General features: G+C 63.4%; 1 protein-coding gene across 1 annotated transcript in view; it reads left to right on the top strand.

The window, feature by feature from the left end:
- The first annotated feature begins 6,064 nt into the window (after positions 1 to 6,064).
- Positions 6,065 to 27,304, top strand: part of LOC117649084 (acetylcholine receptor subunit alpha-like) — a 39,193-nt gene continuing 17,953 nt past the window's right edge. The window contains exons 1-2 of the mRNA XM_034391504.1: positions 6,065 to 6,174; positions 14,573 to 14,712. Of these exons, the coding sequence (XP_034247395.1) occupies positions 6,126 to 6,174; positions 14,573 to 14,712 (189 nt within the window). The 5' untranslated portion in view covers positions 6,065 to 6,125. The remainder of the gene's footprint in view (positions 6,175 to 14,572; positions 14,713 to 27,304) is intronic.

The raw sequence follows: 27,304 nt of genomic DNA, 5'->3' as shown, positions 1-27,304 counted from the left end.
CGACTGAGACGGCGTGCGGCCCTCGCCATTATGGCTAGATTTGTTTCTGTGGTCTCGCGCTGCTCTCCGCACTCCAACCAATTATTGAAAGCAAAACAAAGTTGCGATCGCCGCCTCTTTGAGTATTTGCCCCCCCCCACTCCGCGGCAGCCGCGGCGCCTCCAAGGCCTCCGGGCCGCGTCGCTACAAGGACCGCAGGGCCCCCGGCAACTTATCATTTTCCTTGCTTCGCCCGGGAAGGAAAAAATCGGGTAAAAAATGAAGGTTTCTGGATCAGAACAAACGACGTTGCCGCCGCATGGTCGAAGGGTACGGATAGGGCAGGACGGGGCCGCCCGCCCCACCTCGCCCCGCCTCGCCTCACCCCGCCCCGCTCTGCCTCACCTGGCGGCGCTGGCGGGGCCGCGGCCGATTTCGTGGCAGCGGGGCGTTCACAACGGGAAGCGGCCGCAATAAATCCTGATGATGCTGTTCCTGCCTGGCCGCCACGCCAGTGGCTACGCCACTGCCAAGGGCTCACGTGTGACGCGTGGCCTGGCCTGGCCCGGCCGCCCTCATTACCAGTCAGTTTCACGCCAAAAGTTTGCTCTTCCGGGATCAACTTTCTAAATCCCGAACATGAAAAAATCCGACTTCAATTTGAAATTGTGTGCCGTGTCCTTGTCTTTTTGTTCGCACCACCATAGGGTCTTCTGCCTAGGAAAAAAAAACAAGTTTAAATATGCCGCCCGCCCCTCCCGTCCTCTCTCTCTCTTCGGCTCGGTCTCGCCGACGCGCGCCACTGCGCAAGTTGCTCGGCAAATCTTAATTGCCAAACTTGGAAATTCAGGTCAGTCCATTGAGTGCGGCGCGCGGCGCGCAGCGAGGGACCGCGTTGCCATGGCGGCGGCGGCGTCGGGACTGGGGTACTTTTACAACGGGCACAGGACATGCAGAGCAGTGCGGGGCCGTGCGGAGCGGAGCCGCGCGGAGCAGAGGGTTCAGGAAACGGACACGGGGCAGCGCCACCAGCGCCGCCACCGCCGCGCCTTCCGGCCAGGCCGGATGGACATTAGCACGGAGTAATACGCCCCCCCCCCCTCCGCCGTCCGCGGGGCCTCGGCTCGGATCAGGCGGGGGCTCAAAGTTGAGCGAGCAGTAACCGCTTCACTTTTGGCCGGCAGACTCGACTTTTTTGCCCGTGCCTGCGCGCGGCCGCTTTGGCCGCCGTACGTGCGAGGGGTGACTTTGTGCTCCGCGACGAGGACGAGGAGGGGGAGGGGGAGGGTGTATTTGTCTTGCGTCCGTCACGGTGTCACTGCCAGGACCTCACGAAGAGACTTGGTGCGGCGGAACGGAGGGGGCTGGGGGGCCGAGCCGAGGGGCCGAGCCGTGAGGCCGATATTGAGCCATGGAGGCGACAAGGAAGAAAGGCAGACAAAGACACAAAGCGCGTGCATCTCCCAGCCCGCCTCGCCCTTAGTCCTGCGTCCTTGGCGTCCTCGTTGCGGCCGCCCTTTCGCGTGGGGCGCTCAGGACCCTCCCTCGGAATCGCTTCATGTCTCCTTCATGTCCTAATAACCCTCGGAATGGCAGCCCGACCCGATCACCGGCAGCGCGAGCGAGAGCGCCAGCGTCAGCCCCAGGGCCCCTGCAGGGACAACATGGGGAGCGAGCGAGAAGGGTGCGAATGGGGTGTCACTTCGGGCCACCGCGTGCACACACACACACACACACTCACACGCGCGCGCGCTCAAAAACACACCCCAACACACACTCACACGAACGCTGACAACGTTCACACAGCAAGCCCGCCCTGGGCTAGCAGTAAGCCGTCGCCGAACATCGTCCGCTTACGGCGGTGGCGACCGGCGCGGCGTGGCGCGGTTCGCAGAACGCCCAACCCACTTTGGCCCCGGCCCGCCTTGTGTGTGTGTGCGTGCGTGTGTGTGGGGACGGGGTCCCGCATCCGCTGACGGCGCGGTGCCGGGCCTTAATGTCCTCCCCGCGCGCGAATAGATATTTTCATATCTCGGGTCGTGGAGCGCATGGGGCGTGGCGGCGAGGCGGCGAGGCGCTGGCACGCACTGCAGCCTTCGTCACTGCCGGTGCCGTGGCCGTGCATACATCGCGCTTTTCTCGTCGTGCGAAAAAAATAACAGGCGAGGCAGCAGCAGCCCTGGCGGTGGCGGTACGGCCGGCCGCCCTGGCCGCCCTGGCCGCTTGTAGGCTAGTGATGGATGGTGTGCTGAGTCCTCCCCTGCCACCGCCTCGTCCTGTCCCGCCTGATACTGTAGTCCTGAAAAGGCAGCGGGGACGCTCCGCTCTCGCAGGCGTGGCGAGGCGTGGCGGGGCGTGGCGGGGCGTGGCGGGGGCGTCCGTAAAGCTCGCTCACTGGAAAAATAAAACGTATCCGGCGGAAAGGCCTTGCCGCACTTTGCCCCACTTTGCGCATGTCGCCCACGGTGTGCACCGCGCCGTGGGCCACAATGCCGGTGGAGGCGGCCAAAACTCTAGACGCGTTTTGAGCTGCAGTCGCTTAATGGAACTAGAACCGAACGTGTGACCCCACTAATGGATTCCTCGTTCGGAGAGGAACCCATTGGTGGGGTCACACGTTCGGTTCGAGTGCCATTTAGCGACTCGGAGCTCGAAACACGTCCGGGATTTTGACCGCCGGCGCCGTTCTTCTGACCCACTGTGCACCGCCTCGACGGTGTGGTGCTGCAAGGTAATTGCCTGCTGTCCTGGCCGGTGGCTCAAGCACCCTCCAGTGCGCCGTGGCCCCGCCCCGCCGCGCCCCGTGGCCCGCTTTGCTATTCTCCGCGACCTCCTTTTGTCAGTTTCCGTTTGGGGACCGGTTCAGCACGAGTGGTTCTGGGCAAACGGCGCGCGGGCCGCCGCGGCCGGGCCGACCGGGGCCCGCTGCCGCTCTGCTGTGCGCGCTCTGCGCCCCGCTACAATGCGATCGTGTTTCTAATTTTGGCGCGGCAGGGTGGGCCATCCCAGCCCGGTGGCCCCCGCAGCCCGGCCCCCCGCTCCGCCATGCCGCCGTCCGGGCCGATGCCGTTGGGTTCAATTTGACCGAAACGAAGCTGAAGCCTCCGCTGCCCTCTATTCATTGGCACGTGGCCCGGCAGCGGAGCGAGGCAGAGCGAGGCAGAGCGCCTGCCGCCCAGGCCCGCCCGCCGCACGGAGCTGCCCGCCGGGCGGCCTACCCCGCCCTCCGCAGGCGCTCTGCCCCGCTCTGCCCACCACGCCTCGCCTGCCTCGCAGTGCAGGTAGCCTACGCCGTCCCAGCGCGCGGCGCGTCAATTTTGAATCCAAACAGCGCGGTGGCTGCGGTCCGCTCCGACGGGCTGCCGTGCCGGACAAAGGGCGAAATGAACGCGATCGCGCGGGAGCGGCGGGAAGCCGCCTGAAAGAACACACGGACACTCTTATCGGCGGCGCCCCACTCCGCGGAATGCCGCGCGGCAGACCGATTCCGAGAGTCGCTCTGTCTCCCTCGCACCCAAACGTGGCGCCCCATGAGTGCGAGAGAGACAGCGCGACGACAACGACTCTCGGACTCAGTCTGCCGCGGATCGCTATGCGCGGAAACAAGGGAAAATACGTCGCGGCGAGACGAATTGGTCGGGGCGCCACCAATGGCGAGATGCGCGTTTTATTTTTGCTTTTTGTTGTTGTTTGTTGTTTTTTTTATTCCTCCGCGGGGCGGCGCATCAGTCAGGCCGTGGCGGCGCGAACCGCCACCAATTACGGCGTGCATCCATCCCGCCATCCTGCGGGGCTGCGGGGCCTGCAGCGTGATTCAGTGCGTCATCACTTTTCATGGCGCCTCCGCCGCCGCCGTGGTCGTCGTCGTGGTCGTCGTCGTGGTCGTCGTCGTGGTGGTCCTGGTGGTCGTGAAAAGGAAGGAAGACGACTCGGCCGGAAATATGTCGCCAGTTAGGGGGCCGCCGCGCCGCCGCCGTCGTCCGCGAGCACTCCTCCCCGGAGCATGCCGTCTCGCTGATGGACGGGGCGCGGCGGCAGCGGCGGCGGACGGACTGCCCCGCGGACTGCCCCGCGGACTGCCCCGCGGACTGCCCCGCGGACTGCCCCGCGGACTGCCCCGCGGACTGCCCCGCGGACTGCCCCGCGGACTGCCCCGCGGACTGCCCCGCGGACTGCCCCGCGGACTGCCCCGCGGACTGCCCCGCGGACTGCCCCGCGGACTGCCCCCGCGGACTGCCCCGCGGACTGCCCCGCGGACTGCCCCGCGGACTGCCCCGCGGACTGCCCCGCGGACTGCCCCGCGGCCCCGGGCGGCGCGGCGGACGGCGATGCCGCTGGTGGCGCGTTTGTTTTTCCGGAGACAAAACCGGCGCGGAAACACAGTGTATGAAATAATAAAACGCCGCCCGAATATCAAGTTAACGGCCGTCTGTTTTGACACCGCGCTGCCGCGCTGCGCCGCGTCGCTCTGTCCTTCCGGACCGTCCCGGACCGTCCCGGACGACAGGCATGCCAGCGCCAGCCAGCGCCGCGTCCAATGACGGAATACCATTCGTACCTCTCTCTCAGCCCATCTGTCGGTCGCACCGCCCCCTCCCCCCTCTCATCGATAATAATTTTGGCAGTGTGCTTTATGTAGGCCAGGGACGACCGCGCCACCCTCGGCCTGCCCGGTGCTTCCAGGCCACTCTGCCCGATTTATTACCGAGCCCTCGTAAAAACTGAGTGACTCAACATTTAATAAATTCCGGCCGAAATCTTAAGGGAACTTTTTCGTTCGGGCCCCGCCGGTTAATTAATTCCGCACCCCACCCCCGGGTGCTTAAAATTTACCTTTTTTTTTCCACAAGGGACCTTTCTAAAAGGCTTTTGTTATTGTTGTTAACCCCAGGCCGGGTGCTAGCTAGGGACGTGTTAGCGGGTGTGATTATCATTTTCCAAGGGGGAACGGACATGTATGTTGTAGGTTGTGGATTTTCGCCAAGGTTTTCTTTGAAAAGGCCGGGACAACCCCCAGAGTGGGGCCGGAAGGGTCATATTGTCGTAAAATCCTCTCCCCGCAAGCGAAGTGGTGTTGCCATATGTTAAGGAACTGGTGTTATCCCCTGCAAGATTAATTAAGTTTAATAAAAGTCTGTCCGCCGCTAGATGGCGCTGAGGTCTACTTTAGTCCCTTAGCTCGCGGTGTTGACTCACATCGCCACATGCACTAGTCGCGCAGGCTATTCACTCTCCACCATCGCGCTCAAGGAAGTGTGGTGTGATTTATAGACTTGCCTCTGACACACAAGTGTTGGAGAGTTGGGCGGCCATGGAGAATGCCGTCTCACGCTCAAATAGCAGATCTCAACACTGACTGACTTACTGGTATGCAACATTTTCATTAACGTGGGTAGGATTTAATTAAATCATATGTGTTTTAATTAAACTACAGCTTAATAAAGCTCTAATTAGCGCTTATAAATTTAATTAAATATAATTAAAACTTATTATTCACATATTAAAAATAATTAAATTTCATTTCAGCCTGACCTATTAATTAGTCTATTCGTGTTCATAGATAGCTCTATTCTTGGCCACTAACAGATTTAATTAGCATTTAACAAAATTTAATTAAAGTCAACTCTAATAAAAAATTAATTAATTACAAATTAATTATTTATTAAATTTAATATGCGCCTTTTTGCCAGGGAGCCTGGCTCTGTCAAACTGGAGTGACTCAACTGGTTGGGGAAACGCTCGCAAATATCGCCCGGCCGACATCTATCACGGAGCGGAGGGGGAGGGGGGGAACTTCTTGCTCGCGTCTCGCGTCCGCCTCGCCGGCAACACATCCGTCGGCCGCAGCGCCGCAGCGCCGCAGCCAGGACTGCTAATGAGCCGATCCACTGCCAGCCGAGTTGTTGTTGTTGCTCCCACCGGTGCCTTTCTCAACGGCCTTCTTGTTCTTGTTGTTGCAGATGGGGCCGCGGGCCGCGGTCCCCGGGGCTAGCTGACCGCGGGGCGTCCCGGGCGCGGCGGGGCGCGGCGGGGCGCGGCGGGGCGCGGCGGGGTGCGGCGAGGTGGGGTGCAGCTCAGGCTCTCGCTCTCGCCGCGCGCGCCGGGCCGGGCCCAGGGGCGGGCCCAGGGCCGCGGACAGGGCGGACATGAAGTGCCTTGTGGGCATCCTGTGGATCGTGCTCGCCCTCGTCTCAAGTAAGTCTTCATCATGTTTTCGACAGGCTCGCTGACAGGCCGCGGACAGGCCGCACCCCCCGGCGTGCGGCCGGAAGCGGCCTAAGCCCCGCGCGCACACTGAAAAAAAATAATTGAATCGAAATAAACATAAACAAAACTGCTACGCACGCAATGCGAATTTTTTTTTGTTTTGTTGGCAACTACGCCGGGTGTTTTGCGCGCTCGAAAACAGGCAATCCATTACGTGGGGCGAACCGCCTCGACAGGAGCGGCGGAGCGGCCCACCGAGTCACGCCGCGGCGCGTTGATGGCGCGGTTAGCAACTTCTGCGACAATCGAGTGGCATCGGGAAGGGCGAAGGGCTTCAGCCGCCAGGCCGCCACAGCGTGCTGAATGCCCGCCACGCCACGCCGTGCCGTGCCGTGCCGTGATCTCCCACCCCGAACTTGGCCCAGACGCACAGGCCGCGCCTCACCGCGCCCCGCTCGGCACAGCCCGCCTCCGCCCGGAAACTTTCAGCATCAATATGTGTCGTCAACTTTGACGCGGGCTGACGCGGCGCCCCGCCTGCATGGCCGTGCGCGTCGGTGCGTCCTCGCAGTCCTCGCAGTCCTCCTGAGCGGCTCGTCTTCGGCGACCTCCTCCGCGTCCACGGCGTCCTCGGTGTGCTCGCCGTCGCGGTGGGCTCACTGTCAGGCCGAGCTGTCGGCCGGGGGAAATAAATGCTGTTTGCCTTCCACGGCACTGTGGGACTGTGACGCGCGCTCGTGTGCGTGTGTGTGTGTCTGTGTCATGTGTGTGTGCCCGCTGCCTTCGGGCCTGCGGCGACCGTGCAGTGACCCGGCGGCTCAGCTGGCTCAGCTGGCTGCTGCTTGGTAGGCTTGTCACAAATACCGAGTCCGTAGGTTCAACAACTCCCCCCCCCCTGCGACCCAAGCCCAAGCAGCCGGCCAACCCCCTTTTAAAAAAGTGACAAAAGGACCCAACAAAGACCGACGACGACGAAGAAGTTTTGCATGTGGATATTTTGGCGGCGGGCAAAAAAAGGGCGCCGGTGATGGTGGCTGACACTTTGCCGCCAGGGCGACGCCTGGGCGACGCCGGGGCGCCGGGATGACAGTCTTGACGGCGTCCGCTGGGAGCGGGACCGGCGGGGACCGGCGTGACGCCCGTGGGCGGCGTCTAGTGTTACAGCGAGGCAGCGGCGGAGCGGCTCAGCGGCGCCGACAGAAACAAAGTCTTCGCATACACCTTCTCTGAAAACGGGTTCTTCTTCAACCGAAACTCATTTCCATAAAACAGCGCAGCGCGCATGGCAGATAATTTAATCGTTGCTGTCAAGAGCGTGATGTTGCCGGCGATCTGTCCCTGTAAGAGAAAAGCCATGTTCGGCGCGTTTTTCGACGGTTTTTCCGGTGGGTTTTCCGGTGGGGTTTCCGGCGGTTTTCCCGGCTCGTTACGCGTGCATTTGCGGACCCGAGCGCGGCGGGAAAACGAATATTGCCCCAGTGCAAATCCTTGTGATTGGCGGAGTGGCGGGCCGAAGGGCCGATGACTGAAGGGCGTGGGGCCCACTGCCAAGGGCTGCCGAGGGCTGCAGAGGGCTGCAGAGGGCCCTCGGGGCTGATCAGCGGCGTCCCTTTACTGCCATACGTGACGGGGACGGGGACGGCCCTGCGCGTGGTTTAACGCGTGAGAGAGAGAGAGAGAGAGAGAGAGAGAGAGAGAGAGAGAGAGAGAGAGAGAGAGAGCGTGTGCAGGCAGCCGGTGGCGTATCAAACATTCAGCATTCGTGAAGAGATTGTTTCCCCAGGCGGTAATGGCGAGGTGGGGCGCGGCGGGGCGCGGCGGGGCGCGGCGGGGCGCGTGAATTGCGAAGGAACGCCGAACTTGTGGGGGTTGTTAAGCCGGGCGGGAAGAATAGCACAGAGTCGGAGAAAGGGGGGAAACGTATCAGACACGCCTGAGCACGTCTGTTTTCCGCGCCACTCGATGCATTCTTTCTCTTTTTTTCTTTTTTTTCGCCCCCGGTCCTGCTTTCCCTCTGCCTGCCCCGCGGGCAGGGCGGGCAGGGCACGTACGCGCTGACCGGCGAGGTAAAAAAAAACATCGCCATAGCAGAGAGCGAAATACGGTACATTGAAGAGCATCAGGTCTGGATTGAATTCCGCGTCCGATGAAGCGAGAGAGGGGGAGGGGTGGAGGGGGTCGCGTGGAGGCCTGGCCCTTTGTCCGCCAGTCTGCATAAATTACCGCCAAGTGAAAGACGCGTTGCGGGGCCGCAGCCCTTTTGGCTTGATGTGCGAGAGTCACGCGTTTAATAGACTGTTTGCTTTGCCACGCGCTCGCACTCACACACTCACATCACACACGCACACATACACGGGCTTAAGGGTCGGAGGGTGCCCTAGGGTTGCGGCGCAGGGCTGCGCGCCGCTCGCCCCGAGGCGGCCAAGGCTGGCGGCCCGAAAGCGGAGACTTTACATTATTCACGGTCCTTTTTAACTTTCTGCTTGCGGCAAGGTCGTCGGCGAGGAGGAAGAGTACACTGTGGGTGGGGTGGGGATTCGATTTTCGGACACGACGAAATGAGATCGAACTCCGTAACACGGTGAGCCCCATTTTCGACTTGAGGTGGGTTCGGTTTGCGCTCTCTGCGCCCGGAAACCGGACCTACATCAGTCGGAAATCAGGCTAAATTTGGCCCCTTCCGAAAATCGAACCACCTTGTAACAGTGTGGGGAACGGGACGGTTACTTGTACTACCGTATGTTCCCTGTTGCGATTCCTGGTCGCACCTGCTGCCTTTAGTGCGGCAGGCCGAGGCCCAGCTAAATATCTTAGTGGGGGATGCAGCCGCAGCCTCGCTCAGATCGAACCGTCGAACAACAGTGCTGTCGTTAGTTTCCACCTTCGGTGACGAGGCTGCCTAGAGGCGTTGGAACAGAGAGTCCCGGCCAGGCTCGTCTCCCCCGCCATGCCCGCCCACACCGGATTCGCCAGGCGCGCCCCGCCGCCCGGCCCGCCCCCGCGCGGACTTTCTGATGTGCCCCAAAAAGAAAACACTTGTTTTATTTAATTAAAATTATGAGTCAAAGAAAGTTTTATTTGTCTAGAAAGTTGGGGCGCGCCCTCACCGCGCGGCGGTATATTCTGTGACGCCCCGCTCGGGGTCCTAATGGGGAGGGGTAGTGGGGGCTCGGGGGGCGGGGTGGGGGAAGCTAAGCGAGGCATTCGCTGCCTCGCAGAAATATGAACCGCAAAAGCTTCTGCCTCAGCCACATCTTTTGACGGATTATGAAACCCGCTCTGGGCAGACGGACGGGCGGACGGACGGACAGACACCCCGCCCATACCTCTCACAGACAATTACTCAGGAATTAGTGTAAACACGTCACCGCCATCAAGGTAAACGTCCCGCCGCTCTTCTCTCGGAGCGGCTCTTCAACAACAGTTGACGCCGCAGCCAACGGGACAAAAATAATATTTGAACGGAGAAAAATGTGGACGTGAACTGGTAGCGCGGCGAGTGCTTGGATTCCAGCTCCGGCTCCTTTTTCGGCCGTCCTGCAGTGTGACAGTGCCTCCGCTAAGCCGGGACGAAACAAAACGGAGCCACTGCCAGGCACGCCAAGGTGTGGCAGGCGGGCCCCAATGGTCCTGGAGAGAGTCCTCGAAGACGGCAGGCAGACAGGCAGGCGGGCAGACAGACAGACAGACAGACATGAGCGCGGCGGGTACCGCGGGGTGACGTGGCGTGGCTGGGAACACTAAGCGACAGGCCGCGTCCACGTGGAAGCGGCCGAGTTGTCGCGACCACACGGGCAGACAGACAGACAGTCTTGATTGCGGGGGTGGCGCGCGGCTTGGAAATTAGGCAAGAGACGCGGTGCACACGACGGCAGGGGAGAGGCGGCGGGGGCGGCCGGTCGTGTGCCGAATGGCGTGGGATGGCATCGGCGACCCCGCCTGATTCGCTGCCGGGCGAGCGGTGCTGCTACGCTGCCAATCAATGGACTCGCTCCGGGACGCACTCTTTGAATCCGAGCGGGAAACCCAGGAAGACCCGTGACACATTTGGGGTTCGAGCAAATCTGAGCGAAGGTCGATGGACGTCCGAGCATGCACCGAGCAACTCCGCGAAAACGCGAAAACAAAAACGAAAACGCGAAAACGAAAACGAAAACGCGGAAAACGAAAACGCGAAAACGAAAACGCGACAACGAAAACGAAAACGCGATCAGCACTGCTGCTGGCTCGCAGCTCAAAACGCGTCCGGAGTTTTGACCGCCCCACCGGTCTTCCGGCGGCCCACTGCGCAGTGCCCGCGGCTCGCGGAGCGCGGCGACGCGGCGCCCCGTTTAAACATTTTTATTCGGAAAATGGCGGAAAGGGCCGGGAGGCTGGGGGCTGTACGCGGCCGCGGCGCTGTCCAAAAGTTTGGTCGTTGTTTGGACGAACTCCTTCGCTGTTTGCTGTTTGCTGTTGCTTTCCGCCCGGAAACGGTCATTCCCCCCCAGCCCAGTAGTGGAGCCATGCTGGTGCCTCTCCGCCCGGCAGCCCGACAGTCCGACGGCACTCTCCAAAACCCACTCGCGAGGCGAGGGGTGCTCTACTCACTCGTTTTTCACGTGGATACTTTCGAACAGTGAGAACATAATGAATATCGCCGCTTTGCCCAACTTTGTGGCAGCACAGCTCCAAAACGTAGCAAAGCGAGGGGTGACCCACTGTCAAATTTTATGTACAATGATTGTGTGAATGTGCAAGAATGTGCAAGATTTCTGGCGTTTTTGCCACACTTGTTGCCTACTTACAGGCGTTTTTGCCACCTGAATGTGGAATGTGGTCAAATTTTGTACAACGAATGTGGGAAGCTGTTCCCCCCTCGTAGCAAAGGCATAGAAAAGGAACGTCCAAAGACCGCCGCGCCGCCGAGGGGGTGCGATCAACCGGCTTTGATTGGACGCAGCAGCCCGCCAAAGTCGCCCCAGACACGATTCCAGTCATTTGTGGCAGTACAGCTTAACCAAGGTCCTTTCACCCACGCGTCCACCAATGCAGTGCCGAAAACGAAAACGCGCGGCAGAAGGGCGCCCCGCTGTATTTCGTGCGCCCCGGGCCTCCCCATGCATATTTAACGAAATGCAAATAATTTTGCAGTGCAGCGGCCCGATACAGCACAATCCAATCCAATCGGGCGGCGTCTGTCTGCCTTGTTGTCATCGGCAATGCATCGGCAATGCTCTCTGTAGTATAATTATTAACATTGCAGGCGGAATGCCCGGGGCGGAGTTGCCGGGCGTTGCCAGGCGTTGCAGTGTAGTTGCTGTGCGTTGTGCTGTGCGCTACTCGCTCCGCTCTGCCTTGCCGTCTCGCCGCGTTTAGCCCGGCCAATCGGGACGAGGTGCGTCGCGCTGGAACTGCCAAGCCTATTTGCTCCTAATTGTTTCCAATACAGTGGCGCTGCGCTGCGGGCCCAGACGGGGAGGGTGGGGGAAGTCCGGGCGCCTCCGCAGACCCGACAGCTCTTCTAATTGGTCCTCCGCGCCCCGCCCCGCCCCGCCCCGCAGCGTCTCGAGATTCAATAATATGAATCTGCGCTACGCGGCGCTACGCTTCCTCGCAGTGAGCGCCGCCTGCCTTGGGCCCTTGTGGAAGGCCGCGGGGAGCGGCGGCAGCCGGGCGGCACGGCGGCACGTCTCGCTGCGGTTCGCGGCCTAGGCGCGCCACGCTCCGCGCCACGCGCCGCGCCCCCTCAAGCGGGAGGGGAGGCGGCGCCCCGGCCCGCCGCGGCCCGCCTTCCCGTTTCGAATTTTCCGCGCGCTTGCCTCCGGCCGCCGGAAATTCTCATCCAGCCCTTGAAGCGCTTCGGGCTCCTCAAGCGGCGGCGTCCGGCCGGCGCGCTCCGGCGCCAAATCCGCGGCCCAGCGGCCCTAGCGGTGTAGCAGCGCCTGCAATCGGACGGACGCCGGGCAGCGGGGCCTCCGGGATGCGGGCCGCGGGCCGGTCTGGATCTGCCCGCCCAGGGTCGCAGCGCCGCCGGGGCGGGGTGGGGCGGGGAGGGGCGGGCGGAGGCATCCAGCACCTTAATTATTCGTGCCCCAGCCGCAGGGCCACCTCGGGCTGCCGCGGGGGCTATGTTCTATTAATGTCGGCAATAAGTTACCTTCCCGGGGGCACTCTTGTGCTCCATCTCCGGCCGGTGCGTTGCGCCCTTGCGGCGCGAGTGGCGGCCCGCCGGCCTCGGCCACGGCCTCGTCGGCGACCGGCAGGTCGACTCGCCGCGTCGACAACGAGCATAGCGAGCAGTCGGTGACGAGTGCGTGCGCGGGGACGGGAATGCAAGTGCTAAAGGTCCGTCGGCCGCACAGTCGACAGTCACAGCGTGGAGGACTAATTCATAAAGCCTGGCTGGCTGCCTGGCTGGCTGCCTGGCTGGCTGGCTGGCTGGCGGCGCCCCATCCCTCCCCTAGAGACACCCGGCCGGAGTAATGAGATCCCCGCCTTTACCTCACAAAGTAGTCGGGCTGCGTGGCGCTGCGTGGTGCGGCGGGGCGCGGGGCGGAGCGAGGCTTACTTGCCCGGGCCTGGCGCTGCCTGGCCGTGGGTAGCGCCAGCGCCCTCGGTGCCCCGGGCTGGGCTGGGCCGGGCTGGGCTGGGCCGGGCCCTCGTCGGCCTTCATCAGAAAACGTCGGGAACAATATGAAACGTTGCCGTGATACCCGCGCTACGCCGCGCCCCGCCACGCCACACCACGCCGCGCCGCCCCTGGGGCCTCCAGGCTGCCTCCAGGCTGCCTCCAGGCTGCTCGACCCCCGCCCGCCCGGATGGCGTCGTTGCGTCGGGATGAAAGCGCCACGCACGAAAATTAAATAAAGTCCCCGCCTGGCTTTTGCTTTTGCGCCTCGGAGAACCGGCAAAACTCGATACTTGGCGTCTTGCTCGGCGCTTTCGCGTCGCTTGCCTTCGTCGTCGGCGAGCCTTCACCAGGGTGACACGGCCCGGCCGGGTGGCGGTCGCGCGGTCGGCGCCGAGGCCACGGCGACGTCTTTTCGCCCGCTGCACTCGGGGGCGGGAGAGGGAGTCGTTGCGGGACGAATGACTGTCCTTAGTTGGCGCTGTCCTCCGCGGCCGCCAGCGCCTTTAGCAGTGGCGGCCACGCGGCTGGAACCCCGGAACGAGCACCGAGGCCACGGCGGGGGCCACGGCGAGGGCCACGGCGCCACACAACTACCCTCCACCGGGGCGCGGCCACGCTGCCACGCTCCCCTGGACCGGCACGAGGGGGGTCATTACTCATGACCCGGCAGTGGGAAAAGGGGGGAAGGGGGGGGGGACGCCAAGCCGGCTCACAAAGTCACGACGCGATGCCTTAAGCACGGACCGTTGTTTCAAGATTTACGAGTCCTTACCGTGACGGGTCCCGGCTGTCGCTGCACTATGTCCAGGTGGGCTACACTGTATGGCCGCGTCCTCGTTAACACACACACATGCACGCAAACACACTTACACTACTAACACGCGTGTGGGGTGGAAACGAAAGAAAACACGGCCAAGTTTCTGTTGTGTTAGGAGCCCTTGCCGTGTGTGTGCTGCCTGGCTCCATGACGACCTAGTCCATGACGAATGCCAGAGCTGAGCTAGGTCCCCCCCCCTTCCACTTACACAAACCAGCCCCACTGGAGGTACGGGAAAACAGCGCACTTCATTATTTTTCCAAAAGCCAATGTCATGTAATTTCACGCTAATTGTTTTAGACCACCTGACATGAAGTTTCTGATTAGTGGACCAGTATTAACGCGCGCTCTGCACAAGGGACGGCAGGACAGAGGGTCGAATTTTTTGGCACGCCAAAAAGGGTTTCGATTACGCTTTGGGTGAAACTAAAGAATTAAACCCTCTCGGTGGGTCCTCTGTCCCCTAAGAGGGGTGTGGCGGCCTGGCGGGGGCGGGGTGCGCGCCAAGACGCGGAGTCGCGGAGATAAGGGAACTCGAACTGACTCGCGCACTAATGGACTCGGCATGCCAGCACGGCCGCCTCGCCGCCCCTCGCCGGGATGACACTGACCTTGGGCGGGGGAGGGAGCGGCAGGCCTGGGCTGGGCCGGCCTGGGCAGGGCTGGCCCACTACGAGGCGCTCCCTCCCTTCCCTCGCCGTTTTGGACGGTATCCATCGCCCCGATTCCTTTTCATCAGCGCTGGGAAAGGCTTCAGAGCGCCAGAACGGCTAGAACTGCAGCTGGAGGGGCGAGGCGGGCGAAGCACCCCGTCCGCTGCTTTCATCCTGTAGGGGGCGGGGCGGGGCGGGGCGCTAGCCTTCAGCATTCAGCGCGCCCGTCCGCCGGATTATGTCGTGTCGAGTGCTTCTTGCTGCTCCCGCCAAATTGTTGAACTAACTTGGTTGTGCTCGCAGGCTGCTCGGGGAACCCTGACGCCAAACGACTGTACGACGACCTGCTCTCCAACTACAACAAGCTGGTGCGGCCCGTGGTGAACGTGACGGACGCCCTCACCGTGCGCATCAAGCTCAAGCTCAGCCAGCTCATCGACGTGGTGAGTCCCTCTTCTTCTCTTTTCTTCCTCTTCTTCTTCACCCGCCGTTTGTTTCCCTCCCTGCTGCTCGCAAAGAACACCGTCGTGCCTGTGGGTACAAGCGAGGGGGATTGTTTTAATTTTCCCGCCCGATTCGAGGCCAGGCCGTGCAACTCGGTCCCGGCGGCCCTGGCGGTACGGGCCGGGGCGCGCCTTCTAATACCCCTACCCGACCCGGGCCGGCGTACCTGCCGCACTGCCGGCCGCTCGCTCGGCCCGGTGGGTAATTAACGTTTACAACGGCCGCGGCTTTTGCCTTGCTTGGCCATGTTTCCCTCTGCCTGGCCCCAAAAAAACAAGAAAACTCCCTTCGGCGCCGTCGGCCCCGCCGGCGCGGCCAAGTTTGATTGTACACCTCGGGCCGAGTAGCTCGCTATAGCTCGCTCCATTTGGCGAGCGTCTTGTCTCGCCGCCTCTCCGGGGCGGGCCGGGCGGTGAGGCTGAGGCGGAGGGGCCATAACCTCACATATTGCGTGCGCGCAGCGCGCATCCAGCGGGAGGAGAGACACCGGGCGCTGCCTGCCAACAACGCCAACAACGCCAGCAACGCCAACAACGAACGGAGGAAGGGAAAGCTCGTAAAGCGCGCGGCGAGGGAGGCGAGGCGAAACCCGACGACGAGTTGGACGCCATGGAGGCATCGGCGGTGGTGGCGCGGAGGGTCTGCATGGACAGCTGCGCCTGCACTGCACAGTGGGCCAGAAGACCGGTGGAGGCGGTCAAAATTCCGGACGCGTTTTGAGCTCCAGAGGCGCTGAATGAGACTCGAACGGAGCGTGTGACCCCATCAATGAATTGCTCTCTGAATGGGGAATCCATTGGTGGGGTCACACGCTCGATTTGAGTCCTGCTTAGCGACTCTGAAGCTCTAAAAGCATCTTGAGCTTTTGCCGCCGGTCTTCTGGCCCACTGTGGGAACTAGAACGACGCCCTGTACGCACCCTGCCCGCGCGTGCGTGTGAACGGAGATCCGGCCCACTTTTGCATGGAACACGCACGCACGCGCGCGCGCGCCAAAAAGAAAGAACAGAAGGGAGGCAAAGTTTTGATACGGCAGTTCGCGCTTCGTGCTACGCCGCGCTACGCCGCGCCACGCCGCGCCACGCCGCGCCACGCGCCCCGCGCTCGCCCCGATCGGGGCCTGTTGGGACTCAGCCGCTCGTTAGACTTTGAAACAGCCTGGAACTGTTGTTGCTGCCGCTGCTTCGTAATGTTGCCGCCTCCTTTTTTGCCGCTTCTTTCGCGCCTTGCGAGCGCCGCGCGGTGACGCCGGATAGCACTTTGATGGCGAGGTGAGAAAGAGAGAGAGAGAGACAGCATGCGTCCTCGGCGTCGCCACGGCGTCGCCATCGCCACCAGCACCGCCAGGAAGCAGATATTGGGCGGGGAGGGAACGCGGGAAAGCACTATGAACAAATGGCAACAGTGCAGTGCGCAATGGGAAAGGGGGAGGGGCGGCTAGTGTGCCAAGCTGGACCCTGTTGCAGGACGGCACTGCACTGCGCGGGGCTCAGCGCGGCGGGGCACGGCGCGGCGGGGGTAATTTCGACGCAGTTTGTTTATTTTTATTTTTTGTTCCGCTTTCCCACCGTCCCCGGAGGGCTGACTCGGACTCTTCGCCGTCGGGGTTGGAGGACGCGATACATCTTGTCGGCAGTTTCGTATCGTGTCCGCCGCCCCGCCCCGCCCCGCCCCGCCGCAGGTTGTCGGCGTGAAATGCGCGCCATCTCGCTTCCATCGGGCTTCACGTGTCGCGTCGCCCGCGGCCACCCTTTGCCCGGCCCGATAAGCCTGGGCGAAGCGGAGAGGTGTCGCTCTTTCGCCACAAAGGGAACGCTCCCAAATAAAATTCAACCTGTTCCCGAAGTTGCTTTGCCTCCGTCGGGGATTCGCACCGTAATTGTCACTCCAACTTCACTGAGTGGGAAGCAGAAAGTCGAACGACACGATTCTAAATTGTGTTTGTCAGCGGCGCCTGGGCGTCATTCTATATTTCAGCTCGTCGGGAGGCGGGAGGTTGTAAGTGGGGTGGACGGCGGAGCCGAGGAGCGGAATGCATCCGCAGGGAATCCTCGACGAAGCCGTCCGCGCCGGCCATGCCGGCCAGGCCGAAGCCGTCCAGGCCCAGGCCGAGGCCGGCCAGGGCGGACCTGTCAGAGCCGTCCCGGGCTCGGACGGAGCTAAGCGGAGATCCAGCCAGATCCAGATCCGGATGGAGGGAGTCCGGAATAGCGTGGTCGGGGTCGGGGCCGTCGGGGCGGTCGGCCCCATAGCATCTGGAGAGCGGCAGTGCCCCGGCAGTGCCCCGGCAGTGCGGCGCGTCGGACTGCTGATATGAAGGGAGCTCGGGATATCATAGCCGTGGAGGAATCCCAATATAATCACTCCTGCTGCAGCACCCCTTTCTCGGGGCCGCCTCGCGAACCCTGCTAAGCTGTAGACAATGAGACGATGACGTCACGGAAACGGGAGGCAGGCTAGGGCAGGCTATAGGGCAGGCTGAGGCAGGGCCGAGGGAGGGCGCGAGGAGCCCACCTTGACGTCATTGGACAGCACACAGTCCGTGCAATCATCGCAATATGAAAGAGGCGCAAATTCACAATCCGGTGGGAGAGCGGGTCTGGAAAAGGCCCTCTCGGCTTTGTCATCGAGTCTGTTTGCCGCCCCCCCCCTTCCCCCTGCCGCCGCCACGCGCCGTGTCGCGCGCCCTGACTCACCTTTCGCTCTGCTTTTGTGGCAGTTTAATTAGCCCGAATTCTCTGGAGCGAGAGCAAGCGAGAGGGGAGCGTGCGGTCAGCCGGACGGGGGAGGGGGAGGGGGAGGGAGAGAGAGAGGGCCACTCCGCCTCGCCCCGCTGCTTCTTCTTCGGTCGGAAACCTTCACGCCCTTCTGCGCGCCTTGCTGCGCCGCGCTCGGGATCAATTTTATTGACTGTACGGTTGGCAGCACTGAGCTGTCTTGATCCCGGGAACACCACCAGTGGAGCCGGGCCCGGCGGGCTGTGGTTTTGCAGGCGCTGCCGGCGGCGCGGCGAGGCTGGCGAGGCCGGCGAGGCGGCACCGGGAAGTATGCAAGTCTCTTTCACCCCCATTCCCTCCATTCCCTTCGAGCCCAGCCACGTGTTCGCCGATAGATTGGGTCTGAGGCTGGGCGGAGTGGGGAGGGGCCGGGAGGGGCCCCGCTGGGGGGTCGGAAATGGGACCGCTTAGCGGGGCGGCAATGGAGCAGCCGCACACACACACGGACACTGTTTGCCACACGCATGCCCACGCGCGCTCACACGCTCACACACGCTCACACACACACGCTCACACACACACACACACACACAGTGAGCGAGTCCCGCTCGCCCCGATCGGCGTGGAGCACTTTATAATTACACGGCCGCTCGATTCGTCGCTTCAAACTCGGGGCCAACTTGGCAGCGCCGCCACGCTCGCAGCGTAGCGGACAACTTTGCATCGCGACGCGATCCGCTAATAGAGTGTTCGTTCGAGTTCGGGGAAACACGTTTTTCCTCCCTTTTCCGGAGCGCGGCCGAACAGGGCCGAGCCGGGCCGAGCCGAAGAACGCCGTGCCTAGTGTCTTCTCGTTACGCCGAACTTGCAGTGCCGTCCATCTTGTTCGCGCCCTCATCGGACTTGGGAATGAGGCTCCAGCGTGCTTCCAGTGTGCTTCCCGACTTCCGGCTTTCGGCCTCAACGCGCCGCAAATTGCCGCCTTTCTTTGGCGAGCAGCGCCTCGTCGCTCCGTCTCGCTCGCACCTGCGCGGGCCGCGCCGCGAGCGCGAGAGAGACGGGACGAGGGGAAACGGCCCGGCTGAACCAGACCGCCATGACCTCGGCGACGACGAGGACGACGAGGACGACGGCGAGGACGACGACGCGCAGTGCAGCCGGAGCGAGTCGGCTTATTGAGATGCAAATCACGGGGAGGACGGCGAGGCCAATCAGGCTGGTGCAACATGACGTTTCCCGCGTCGCCCTGGCGTCGCCCTTCTCCAACCACCCCCTGCTGGTGGTGCTAGCTGGTGGCGACCGCCGTCGAGCCCCTTCTGGCCGGCCCGGCCCAGCCCAGCCCAGCCGGTCGGGGTCGAAGCGCATCGCAACCTCATTTGCCTCCGAGTCCGTCCGTGTCTCTCCCCGTCCGTGTGCGGCAGCAGTGCACAGTGGGCCAGAAGAGCGGCGGAGGCGGCCAAAATTCTAAACGCGTTTTGAGCTCCAGAGTCGCTGAATGAGACTCGAGCCTAACGTGTGACCCCACCAATGGATTGCTCTCCGAACGAGGAATCCATTGGTGGGGTAACACGCTCTGTTCGAGTCCTGTTCAGCGACACTGCAGCTCAAAACGCGTCTTGAGTTTTTGCCGCCTGCGCCGATCTTCTGGCCCACTGTGCAGTGCACTAGCCAGCAGCAGCAGCACGGCCTGCATCGAGTGGAAGGGCAGCGGGAACCGGAAATAAAAAGAATAAAACATGGTAATAAGTCAGGATTACGGCCGCCTCCCCTCACTTTGTGCCGATGTGTTTCTGGCCGGAACTCGGGCTGGATGGGATGGGATGGCATCCCGGCTCGAATCTCAAACAGTGGCGGGGCGGGGATGAATGCGTGTTTGCGAAAGGATAGAAAAAAAGACGCGGGGGACCGCCGGGGACCGCCAGCGGGCGCGTGGGAGTCAACAGTTCCCCCGACGTGACCCTGGCGGACAGCGCTAGCGCGCGCGCGCGCGCGCGTGTGTGTGTGTGTGTGTGTGTGTGTGTGTCGAATTATTCGTTTGTGAAGCGAGTGCCTGCTATGCCCGGGCGCTGCCGTGCCGCCCCTTAAGAAATATGCGGCATGGATGTTCGCGGGATGAGCCAGCCGTCTGTGTCCGAGACGTATATGCAAGACGTATGGGTATGGTAATGCTCTTCGAAAACCAATACTCTTCTAAGGGCGCGCGGCGCGGCGCGGCGCTACGCGTGGAGCCCGATTCATGACTGGGGCCTTGTCGGCTCGGAAAAAAAGTTTTCTAGAAACGTACGTGTATCTGTATCGTGCATAAACAAATGTCCTCTGAATTCGCCGCGGGCGCTCCACGGAGTCCCCTGGAGTCCTCGAGCGAGGCGGCCCAGGCGGCCCAGGCGGCCCAGGCGGCCCAGGCGGCCCAGGCGGCCCAGGCGGCCCAGGCGGCCAGGCGGCCCAGGCGGCCCAGGCGGCCCAGGCGACGTGTCTCCGCCGAGGGAGCCCCATGATGTGTCTCCCTGTCTCGGCGCTCGCTGGCTCGCCGCGGCTGCCGCGCCCGTGGGCCCTAAACGTGTACGCCACAGCGCGGACGCCTTGTGTAAAATTTTACGACGTGCCCCAGTTGGCGTGGCGGGGCGTGGCGGGGCGTGGCGGGGCGCGGTGGCGCTGGTCGACGCGCAGGACATGTTCCGAGTGTAAATTGCGGCACTGTCTCGGGGTCTCAGGCCTGTTATGAGGCAGCGCAGACAGACCTGTTTTGTCCGCGAGGCGGATCGGTTACCTCGCTCAGTCGACCCTAGCCCCCTGCACACCCTCAGACACACTCCGCCTCGCACACAGAGACGCGCTGCAGGCGATTGCTTTCTAAAATGTTTTACACGTTGCTGCTCTGGTGGCGCGTTGCACCCCCCCCCTCTCCCCGCCTCCGGAAGCGGAAACGTTGGCGCCGCCACTCGCGCAGGGCAAGCAGGGCGTGCAGAGCGAGCAGCGCGGAGGAGAAAAATGATAGTCTCCCATTTGCCAGGCTAATTCACGGCCATCGCGCCGAGCATCGCGCCCCATCTGTCGTCCCTCGCTGTCGGCACCGCCTTGCGCCTTGCGCCTTGCGACGCCTTGCACCGCCTTCTCGGCCTCTCGCAGCGAGACAGCGCGGCAGCGCGGCCTGGATTCGCGGCCTCGAGGCGTGCTCGCTCCTCGCCAATCGCACACGAGGCGGCAGAGGCCGAGACGCTGCATGTTTGATGCGGGCTGCCCTGGCTTATTGCCCTGGCTTGCCCGGGGGCGGCTTGCTTGTGTTGGCGGTCTGCGCGCCGCTGTCATCCCGTGTTCATTGCACGTCGCCGCCGGGCCGCCGCACATGCGGAAAACAGCGCCGCGCGCCGTGCCGCCACTGCCGTCGCCACGGAGTCGGCCTTGGCCGCGTCGGCACGCGTGACCGGGCCCACCTCACGGGCCGACGAGCACGGTGTGTGCCCGGCCCGGCCCGGCCCCCCGGCGGGGCGGGCCGGGGCGTCTCGGGGTGTAGTGTAACCCAGTGTCGCCGGCCGGGCCCAGGCTGACGACCATGTCACCTCGCCAGGCCGTCCCACGCCCTCGCGCCGGAGAGTCCTATAACTTGGCGCTGCCTTTGAAACGGCGAGGCGGCCGGGAGGCAGTGCGCATCCCTAAGGAGTCCATTTTTATCGCCCCCCCCCCCTCCCGGTGACTCCGTGACAGGGGAGGAAGGCGTGCCAAGCACCAAAGAGTAAGTACTACTCGTGATGTGCGTGGGGGTCGCGGCGGGGAGAGGGGTGGGGGAGGACGACGGGGTCCTTTGGTCCTTTGGCTCGACTCGGCACTTCGGCAGGCAGCTTGATTAGTTTGTGGACCTCGCTCCGCGCCGATCCGCGCGGACGGCACCGCACCACACAGACACAGTCACGGCACCACAGCGAGGCGACGCCGCGGCGCCCGGCGCGCCACCTCCGAGAACCGCCCGGCCACCTCCCCCGCCAGGGCCGCCAGGTAGTTTACACGATACCTTGAAATGACAAGTTGAGGTGGGTTGGCACCGCGCCAGGCGAGGGCGGGGCGGGGCGGGGCGGGGCGGGGCGGGGCGGGGCGGGGCGGGGCGGGCGGGGCGGACGACTCCCCGCGGCGCCATCTCCGTCACAGCGCCGTTCTCGCCCCCGCGCCTCCCCTCCATTTCCTTGGCCAGCCCGTACATCACGGAGTGTCTAGTCGCTGCGATTGATTGTGGTGCCGTGCCGCGCCCTGCCGCGCCGCGCCGTGCCGTCGCCGCACACTGCTCACAGCGATCGTCAAGGAGAACGAGTCCCGCGTCAGCCTCGGCGTCAGCAGTAGCGTCCCCCAAGCAGTCCTTGCCAGCGCCGCAGTCCCCGCTGCTCGGGGTGGCTTGGGGGCCGGTCCACCTGGGTCGTGGTTCGGCGTGGTTCGGCGTGGGGGTGCACTGTCAGCGCGCCCAGCGCGGCGGCACGCGAGACAGAGAGACACCCTCCTTTTCTTCGCCGTCGACACTTTGACGGGCAATCGGCACCCCGCCCCTCTCCGCACCCCGCCTCGGCCCCGCCGCGAAGACGGCCCCCTAAGCAAGGCTGGGAAGGACCGCCACTAAGACCCGGCACGGTGAATACAGTGCAGGCGGGGAAAGGGGGGGGGGCACGTCGGCGGGGTTATTGATGGTTCCGGACAGCCCTGAGGCCACCGCCTGGACCCGCTCGTCTCGCCACCCTCGCCCCCAGGCAGCCAGGCAGCCTAGTGTGTGAGGGGGATCGATCTACGTATCTGTCTATCTATGCATGTATCTATGTGCCTGGACTACTAACTGCCGAGGCCAAGACTTGGATAGAGCGGCCCACGAAAAGGCTCATTTCAGATCACGATAGTTTCTGATTTCGGTCCGTGCTCTCGGGTTGGGGCGCGGCACGGTGCGGTGGGCCGCCGAGGCTTGGCCCAGGTATTGCTGGGGTGCTTTAGGGGAACGGATCGAGTTGGGCGAGGACGAACCAGAGAGCGGGCCTGCACGGTCAGGCGGCCCCGCCGACCCTAAAGTCAGTGGCAATGCGGCGTCGGGTCCGTTGGGTCCGAAGGGCAGGGAGCGGCAGGGAGTTCCAACCACGCCGAGACTGCCCCGCGCGGCCACGGGCCTCCAAGGGTAGCCTCTTCCTGATGGGGAGCAGCTTGAACCTGTCCGGGCGGCGCGGCCGGGCCCGCCCTCGGGGCCGCGGCGTTGGAGGGCGGAGGGCGGAGCGGAGGGCCATTGCGACTGTCATGGCCACTTTCTGTTCCGATAAAATAACACGCGTGTGGCGAGACGCTGCCGGCCGGCCCCGGCCGAGGCCCTGGCCTGGCGCCTGGCGGTGGCGGTAGTGGCTGTGGCATAGTGGCGGCGCAGCGGGGCCGAGCGCCGAGCGAGCAAGCGCCTGGGGCGTTGTTTGCAGAGCGTGGTCCAGTTTGGCCCGGCCACGCCACGCCGCCGTGCCACGCCGCGCCTCGGCCTCGGGCACCGCCGGGCACGCATCGCCGCAGGAGCACTCTCTTTAAGAAAACGCCCGCCGCCCTGCAGGCCCTGGTCCCGATGTTGGAACACCGTGCCCTTCCTGCACGGTGCCTGTTCCTGTTCGGCGTCCACCGCGGCAACGCCATGGACCGCGCCTCAATTGCAGCTTTAATGAAAGTCCGACCGGCCCGGCTGCACTGCACAGCTTCCAGCGAGCGGCCCGGTCCATTTGCAGGATCCATTTCGGTTCGGCTGCCGCCGCCGCCGCGGCTCACCGAGTCTGCGCCTCGTTCCGTCGGTTTTCGTTGGACCGAGCGGCCGGTTTGCCGTGGGCTGGAAGGGCTAGACGGACAGCCCGGACAGCCCGGCAAGACAGTCGTACCGAAATGAACGCCCAAATCCCCTGCGATAAATTAACGTTGCTCTCTGAGCCGGCAGCGAGCACGGCGAGCACAGCTGCAGCGGAGCGGCCTGTCGACGACGCGCTGCCTTGCGCGCCCCGCAGCGCGCATCGCCGTGTCCCCAAATTAGGAAAAATCGTGGCCGCTTTGGCGCGCCTGGGGAAGAGTTATCGCGTCTCGATTTTTCATACTTGTTGTTGTGGCTGTACCTGCCGCGCTCCGCCACGCCACGGCTGCGGTCCGTCGCCTCGCCTCGGCTCGGCTCGGCTCGGCTCGGCTCGGCTCGGCTCGGCTCGGTCCGGCTCGGCTCGGCTCGGCTCGGCTCGGCTCGGCTCGGCGCGCGCGCTGGCAGCCACCATTAGCATTTCATGCGGCCTCGCTGCGCCGCGCATGAATTAATGTGCAATTTCTAATTCATGTACGCGTTTTGCCAGATGAGCTCGAGGCGAGAGGGAAGGGGGTCAACCGATATTTGACCGAATCTGACAGTGAAACCAGCCGGCCGGCGGTGACGTCACTGGCCGTACCCTCGCCGTCAGAACGCGGTCCTGCCGCGCATGACGGGGTCCTTGAGGGACGCCGCTGACGTCGCGCCGGCCGCATTTTCCGCGTCGACGGCCACCCTTTGGCGGACGACCTTGTCCGGCCCGGCCTTCTTTGTGTGCGCCGCCAGCCCCACCGCCAGCCTCGCCGCCAGCCTCCGGATCGGAATGCACGAGATAGTTGCAGGCGGCGCTGCATTCACTGGAGAACACTGGAGGCGGTCCATTGTGCCTCGGGGCTGCTCGGGGCCGCGGTGCCTTGGTGCTGCCGGGCAGCGCCGTCCGGAGATCCGAACCTCATACATACTGATCCTTATCCGGCATGTTTATGCGATCATCGCGCACCCCGGCTGCACACGCTCGCGCACACGTTCAAGTACACGCGCGTGCGGTCGCTCCAGCGCACGCTCCCGAGCGTCGCCGACGTGACCGCGCTGCCTCCAGCAGGCACGGCCATGTCGTCTACCTCCGCGAAAAGCCCCGTCACTATCAGGCGGCCGCCTTTCCCGGCCGACATTGAGTTTGTGCGTCGCGGCGGCGTGGCGCGGCGCGGCGTGGCCCCGCTCGGGAAATAAGTGGCGGTCCGTGCGATAGCTGCAGCGCGCTGGCGATAGCGCCACTCGTACCCCTCCCCTTTTTTGCTGGGATCGCTTTGGCGTTGACTTGCTTCAGCAGGAAGTGGGGCGGGAGAGGGTTAGCCCTGTGGCTGGCAAGGTAGTACGCGCTGCGCCGTGCTTCGCCGCTGCGCCGCTGCGCCGCGCCAGACTAGCGAGGTGGAGCTGCTGGCTCCTGATTCCATCTCGGGAAACGACGCCGTACCTCAGGCAGCACTGCGGCCGCCACCGCCGCGGCACACGGCAGCAGCAGCCCCTCCTCCGCGCTTATCGCTCCCCCTCCACCGCGCTGGTAAACAAAATGATGGCTTCGATAATGCGGCAGCAGTGTCACGGCCTCGGCGTGCATGGCATGCTGTGTTGTTCGGCCTTGATCAGCACCACCACCGCCGCCGCCCTGCCCCAGCAAGGATCTTCCTCCGGTTTGGGCCGCCTATTTTTAACCCAGCCCCTCCCAGCAGCTTCCAGCTTCCAGGGCAGGGCGCCTTGGCCTGCCTTGGCCTACCGCCTTGAGGGGCTGGCCTTCGGCAACCTTCGGCACCTTCGGCAACCTTCGGCAGCTCATGCAGGCCCTGTGGCGGCCGGCCGACGGGGCCACGCTGGCCGCGGGGAGCAGAGGCAGGGCGTCCCCGGGGACGGCCGACCCGACGGCCGGGTGGCTGGCTGGGCCTCGAAATAGATTAACGGCCCGACCCAGCCAGGGCTGTGCCTGCCGGGCTGCCGAACCGGCCCGGGCTGAGCAACTTTTGATGGTGGCGGCCGGGCCGGGCCGGTCAGCTGTTACCTCCTGCTCATCAGGAAGCCGATCGTCCCCTCTTTCCTTGCGCCTCGCCGCCGAACCGCCGCGCCGCCCTGCGCTGCCCGGACGCAGGTGCGCGGCCCGAACCGCCCCGCCCCGCCCCGCCCCGAACTTGGACCAAGCCTCTCTCAGGGCCCTCTTCTCCTCGTCGGGGACACGGTCGGCGGCGGCGCGGCGCCAGCTGCGGCTGCTGCTATCAGTGGCGGTGCGCTGCCGCCCGCCGGCCGCGGGATAGTCCGCGCGCCGCGCGCCGCTGTGTTGCGGGACGGCCTACCCTCGACTCCGCGGGCGCTCCGCCTGCTGGCCTGCTGGCCTGCTGGACGGAAACACCACCTTTCTCAGAAGTCAGCATGCGGCCCGCTGCCGCGTCAAGGAGACCACGGTCAGTCCCAATTTCACCTCCGCTGCTGTCGCCGTGTCCCCCTTTGTTTTTGTATTGGGACCCGCTTAGTCGGGCCCTGTCCTGAGGACAGTGTCCTCATCGCGTCGCGTGCATGGTAACGCTGTCTCGGTGGCGCGTATCAGACCCTCGGCGGGGAGATACGCGATGCTGTGCACCACTACAAACTTACCCCCCCCCCTTCTCTCCCAGCTCATTCACACACACACTCACGCACACACGCACGTGTTCGTGTCGTGTCGAGACAAGACGGGATAAACCTATGGCAATCAGCTTACATGCGCGCCTCCTCGTGCAGTCACTTGCACGCCTGCGCGCACACACACACTCTCTCCACACACACACACACACACCGTCTCACCTGCCGGCGCGTTATTATAGTTGGCGCCATTGTTCGGTCGGTTTGGCGCCACGGCAGCCCCGCCTTTGTTAATTGGCTAAGGCGTCTCTTGTTGTTGTTCTTGTTGCTGCCGCTGCTGCCGGAGCGGTGAGGTATGACACGCTGCCGATTCCTCCGGCAGATAGTAGCAACTCATATCCGCTTGTCTCATTAATCTGTTTCCCTCGGCAGCGCGCGTCGATACGGCGGGTGGCTCCGTCGTTACGCCGCGGGGGGAGCGTGTATATCGCTCTCTTTCTCCTCTCTCTCTCTCTCTCCCCTCCCCTCTCCTCCCCGCTCTGTGAAACGAAGCAAATACAGTTCAGACGACGCCCTCGCTGCCAATCTGAGGGCGGTACTTGAACGCCGCGCGAGTGAGTTTTTTTTTTTCATTCCCTGGACTGGCCGTGCTGCTCCCTTTCCGTTCCGCCTCGGCATCCTTTATAAACACTTATTTTTTACAGTGTCTCCAAGGCCGCGTGTGTGTTGTGTGCGACACGCTTTATGCCGCATCGTGTCCCTTTTTTATGATTATTATTTGGCGGGAAAGTGGCCGAGGTAACTTATGGTGCTTTCAGACTTTAATGGCAGGCGAAGCGACACGGCAGATAGGGCGGGGTGAAAAAAAGGAAAAAAAAGGTAAAAAAAGAAGATATTGGGGAACGACCAGTAATGAGGTCCGCCCGTTTTTCATTCTTTCATCCTGGCGATCGCATTGGTTGACGCGCGCCCTCCTTTATGGCAGGTGTTTCAATTTGTTTTTCCTTTTTGTATATATTTATTAGCCGCGGCTTTTTTCTGATTTATGTGGTTGCGGCTGAATTTTTTTTACCCTGTATTTTATTTTTGACTTCTTTTTTTGTTTGCGCGCGCGGGTCGCGCTGAGCTTGCCGAGCTGGGCCAAGGGAGGGGAAAGGGGCCCGAAAGGGGCAAAACGCGCGCATCCAAACAACGGCCGCAAGGATCCGCAGCAAAATGAAATGATAACGTTTTTTCCGGCCCTTTTTTGTTCGCTGTCTCTCCGTCTTGGCAGCGCTTGGCAGGGGGGCGGCTTCGGGCAAAACGCGCTCCCTGCTCAGCATCGCCACGCCTCGCCACGCCTCGCAGAGCCACGCACCGCGGACGGCAGGGCAAGCCAGGCAAGCCGCGAGGTTAGCAAGCCCGGCGCTGCGCTGCGTTGCGGGCCGCGTCGTGG

The sequence above is a fragment of the Thrips palmi genome, unplaced genomic scaffold (genome assembly GCF_012932325.1).
Source record: "Thrips palmi isolate BJ-2018 unplaced genomic scaffold, TpBJ-2018v1 HiC_scaffold_4, whole genome shotgun sequence".
Classification (NCBI taxonomy): domain Eukaryota; kingdom Metazoa; phylum Arthropoda; class Insecta; order Thysanoptera; family Thripidae; genus Thrips; species Thrips palmi.
The sequence above is the reverse complement of the archived record's forward strand: the minus strand, read 5'-3'. Positions and strand labels throughout refer to the sequence as shown.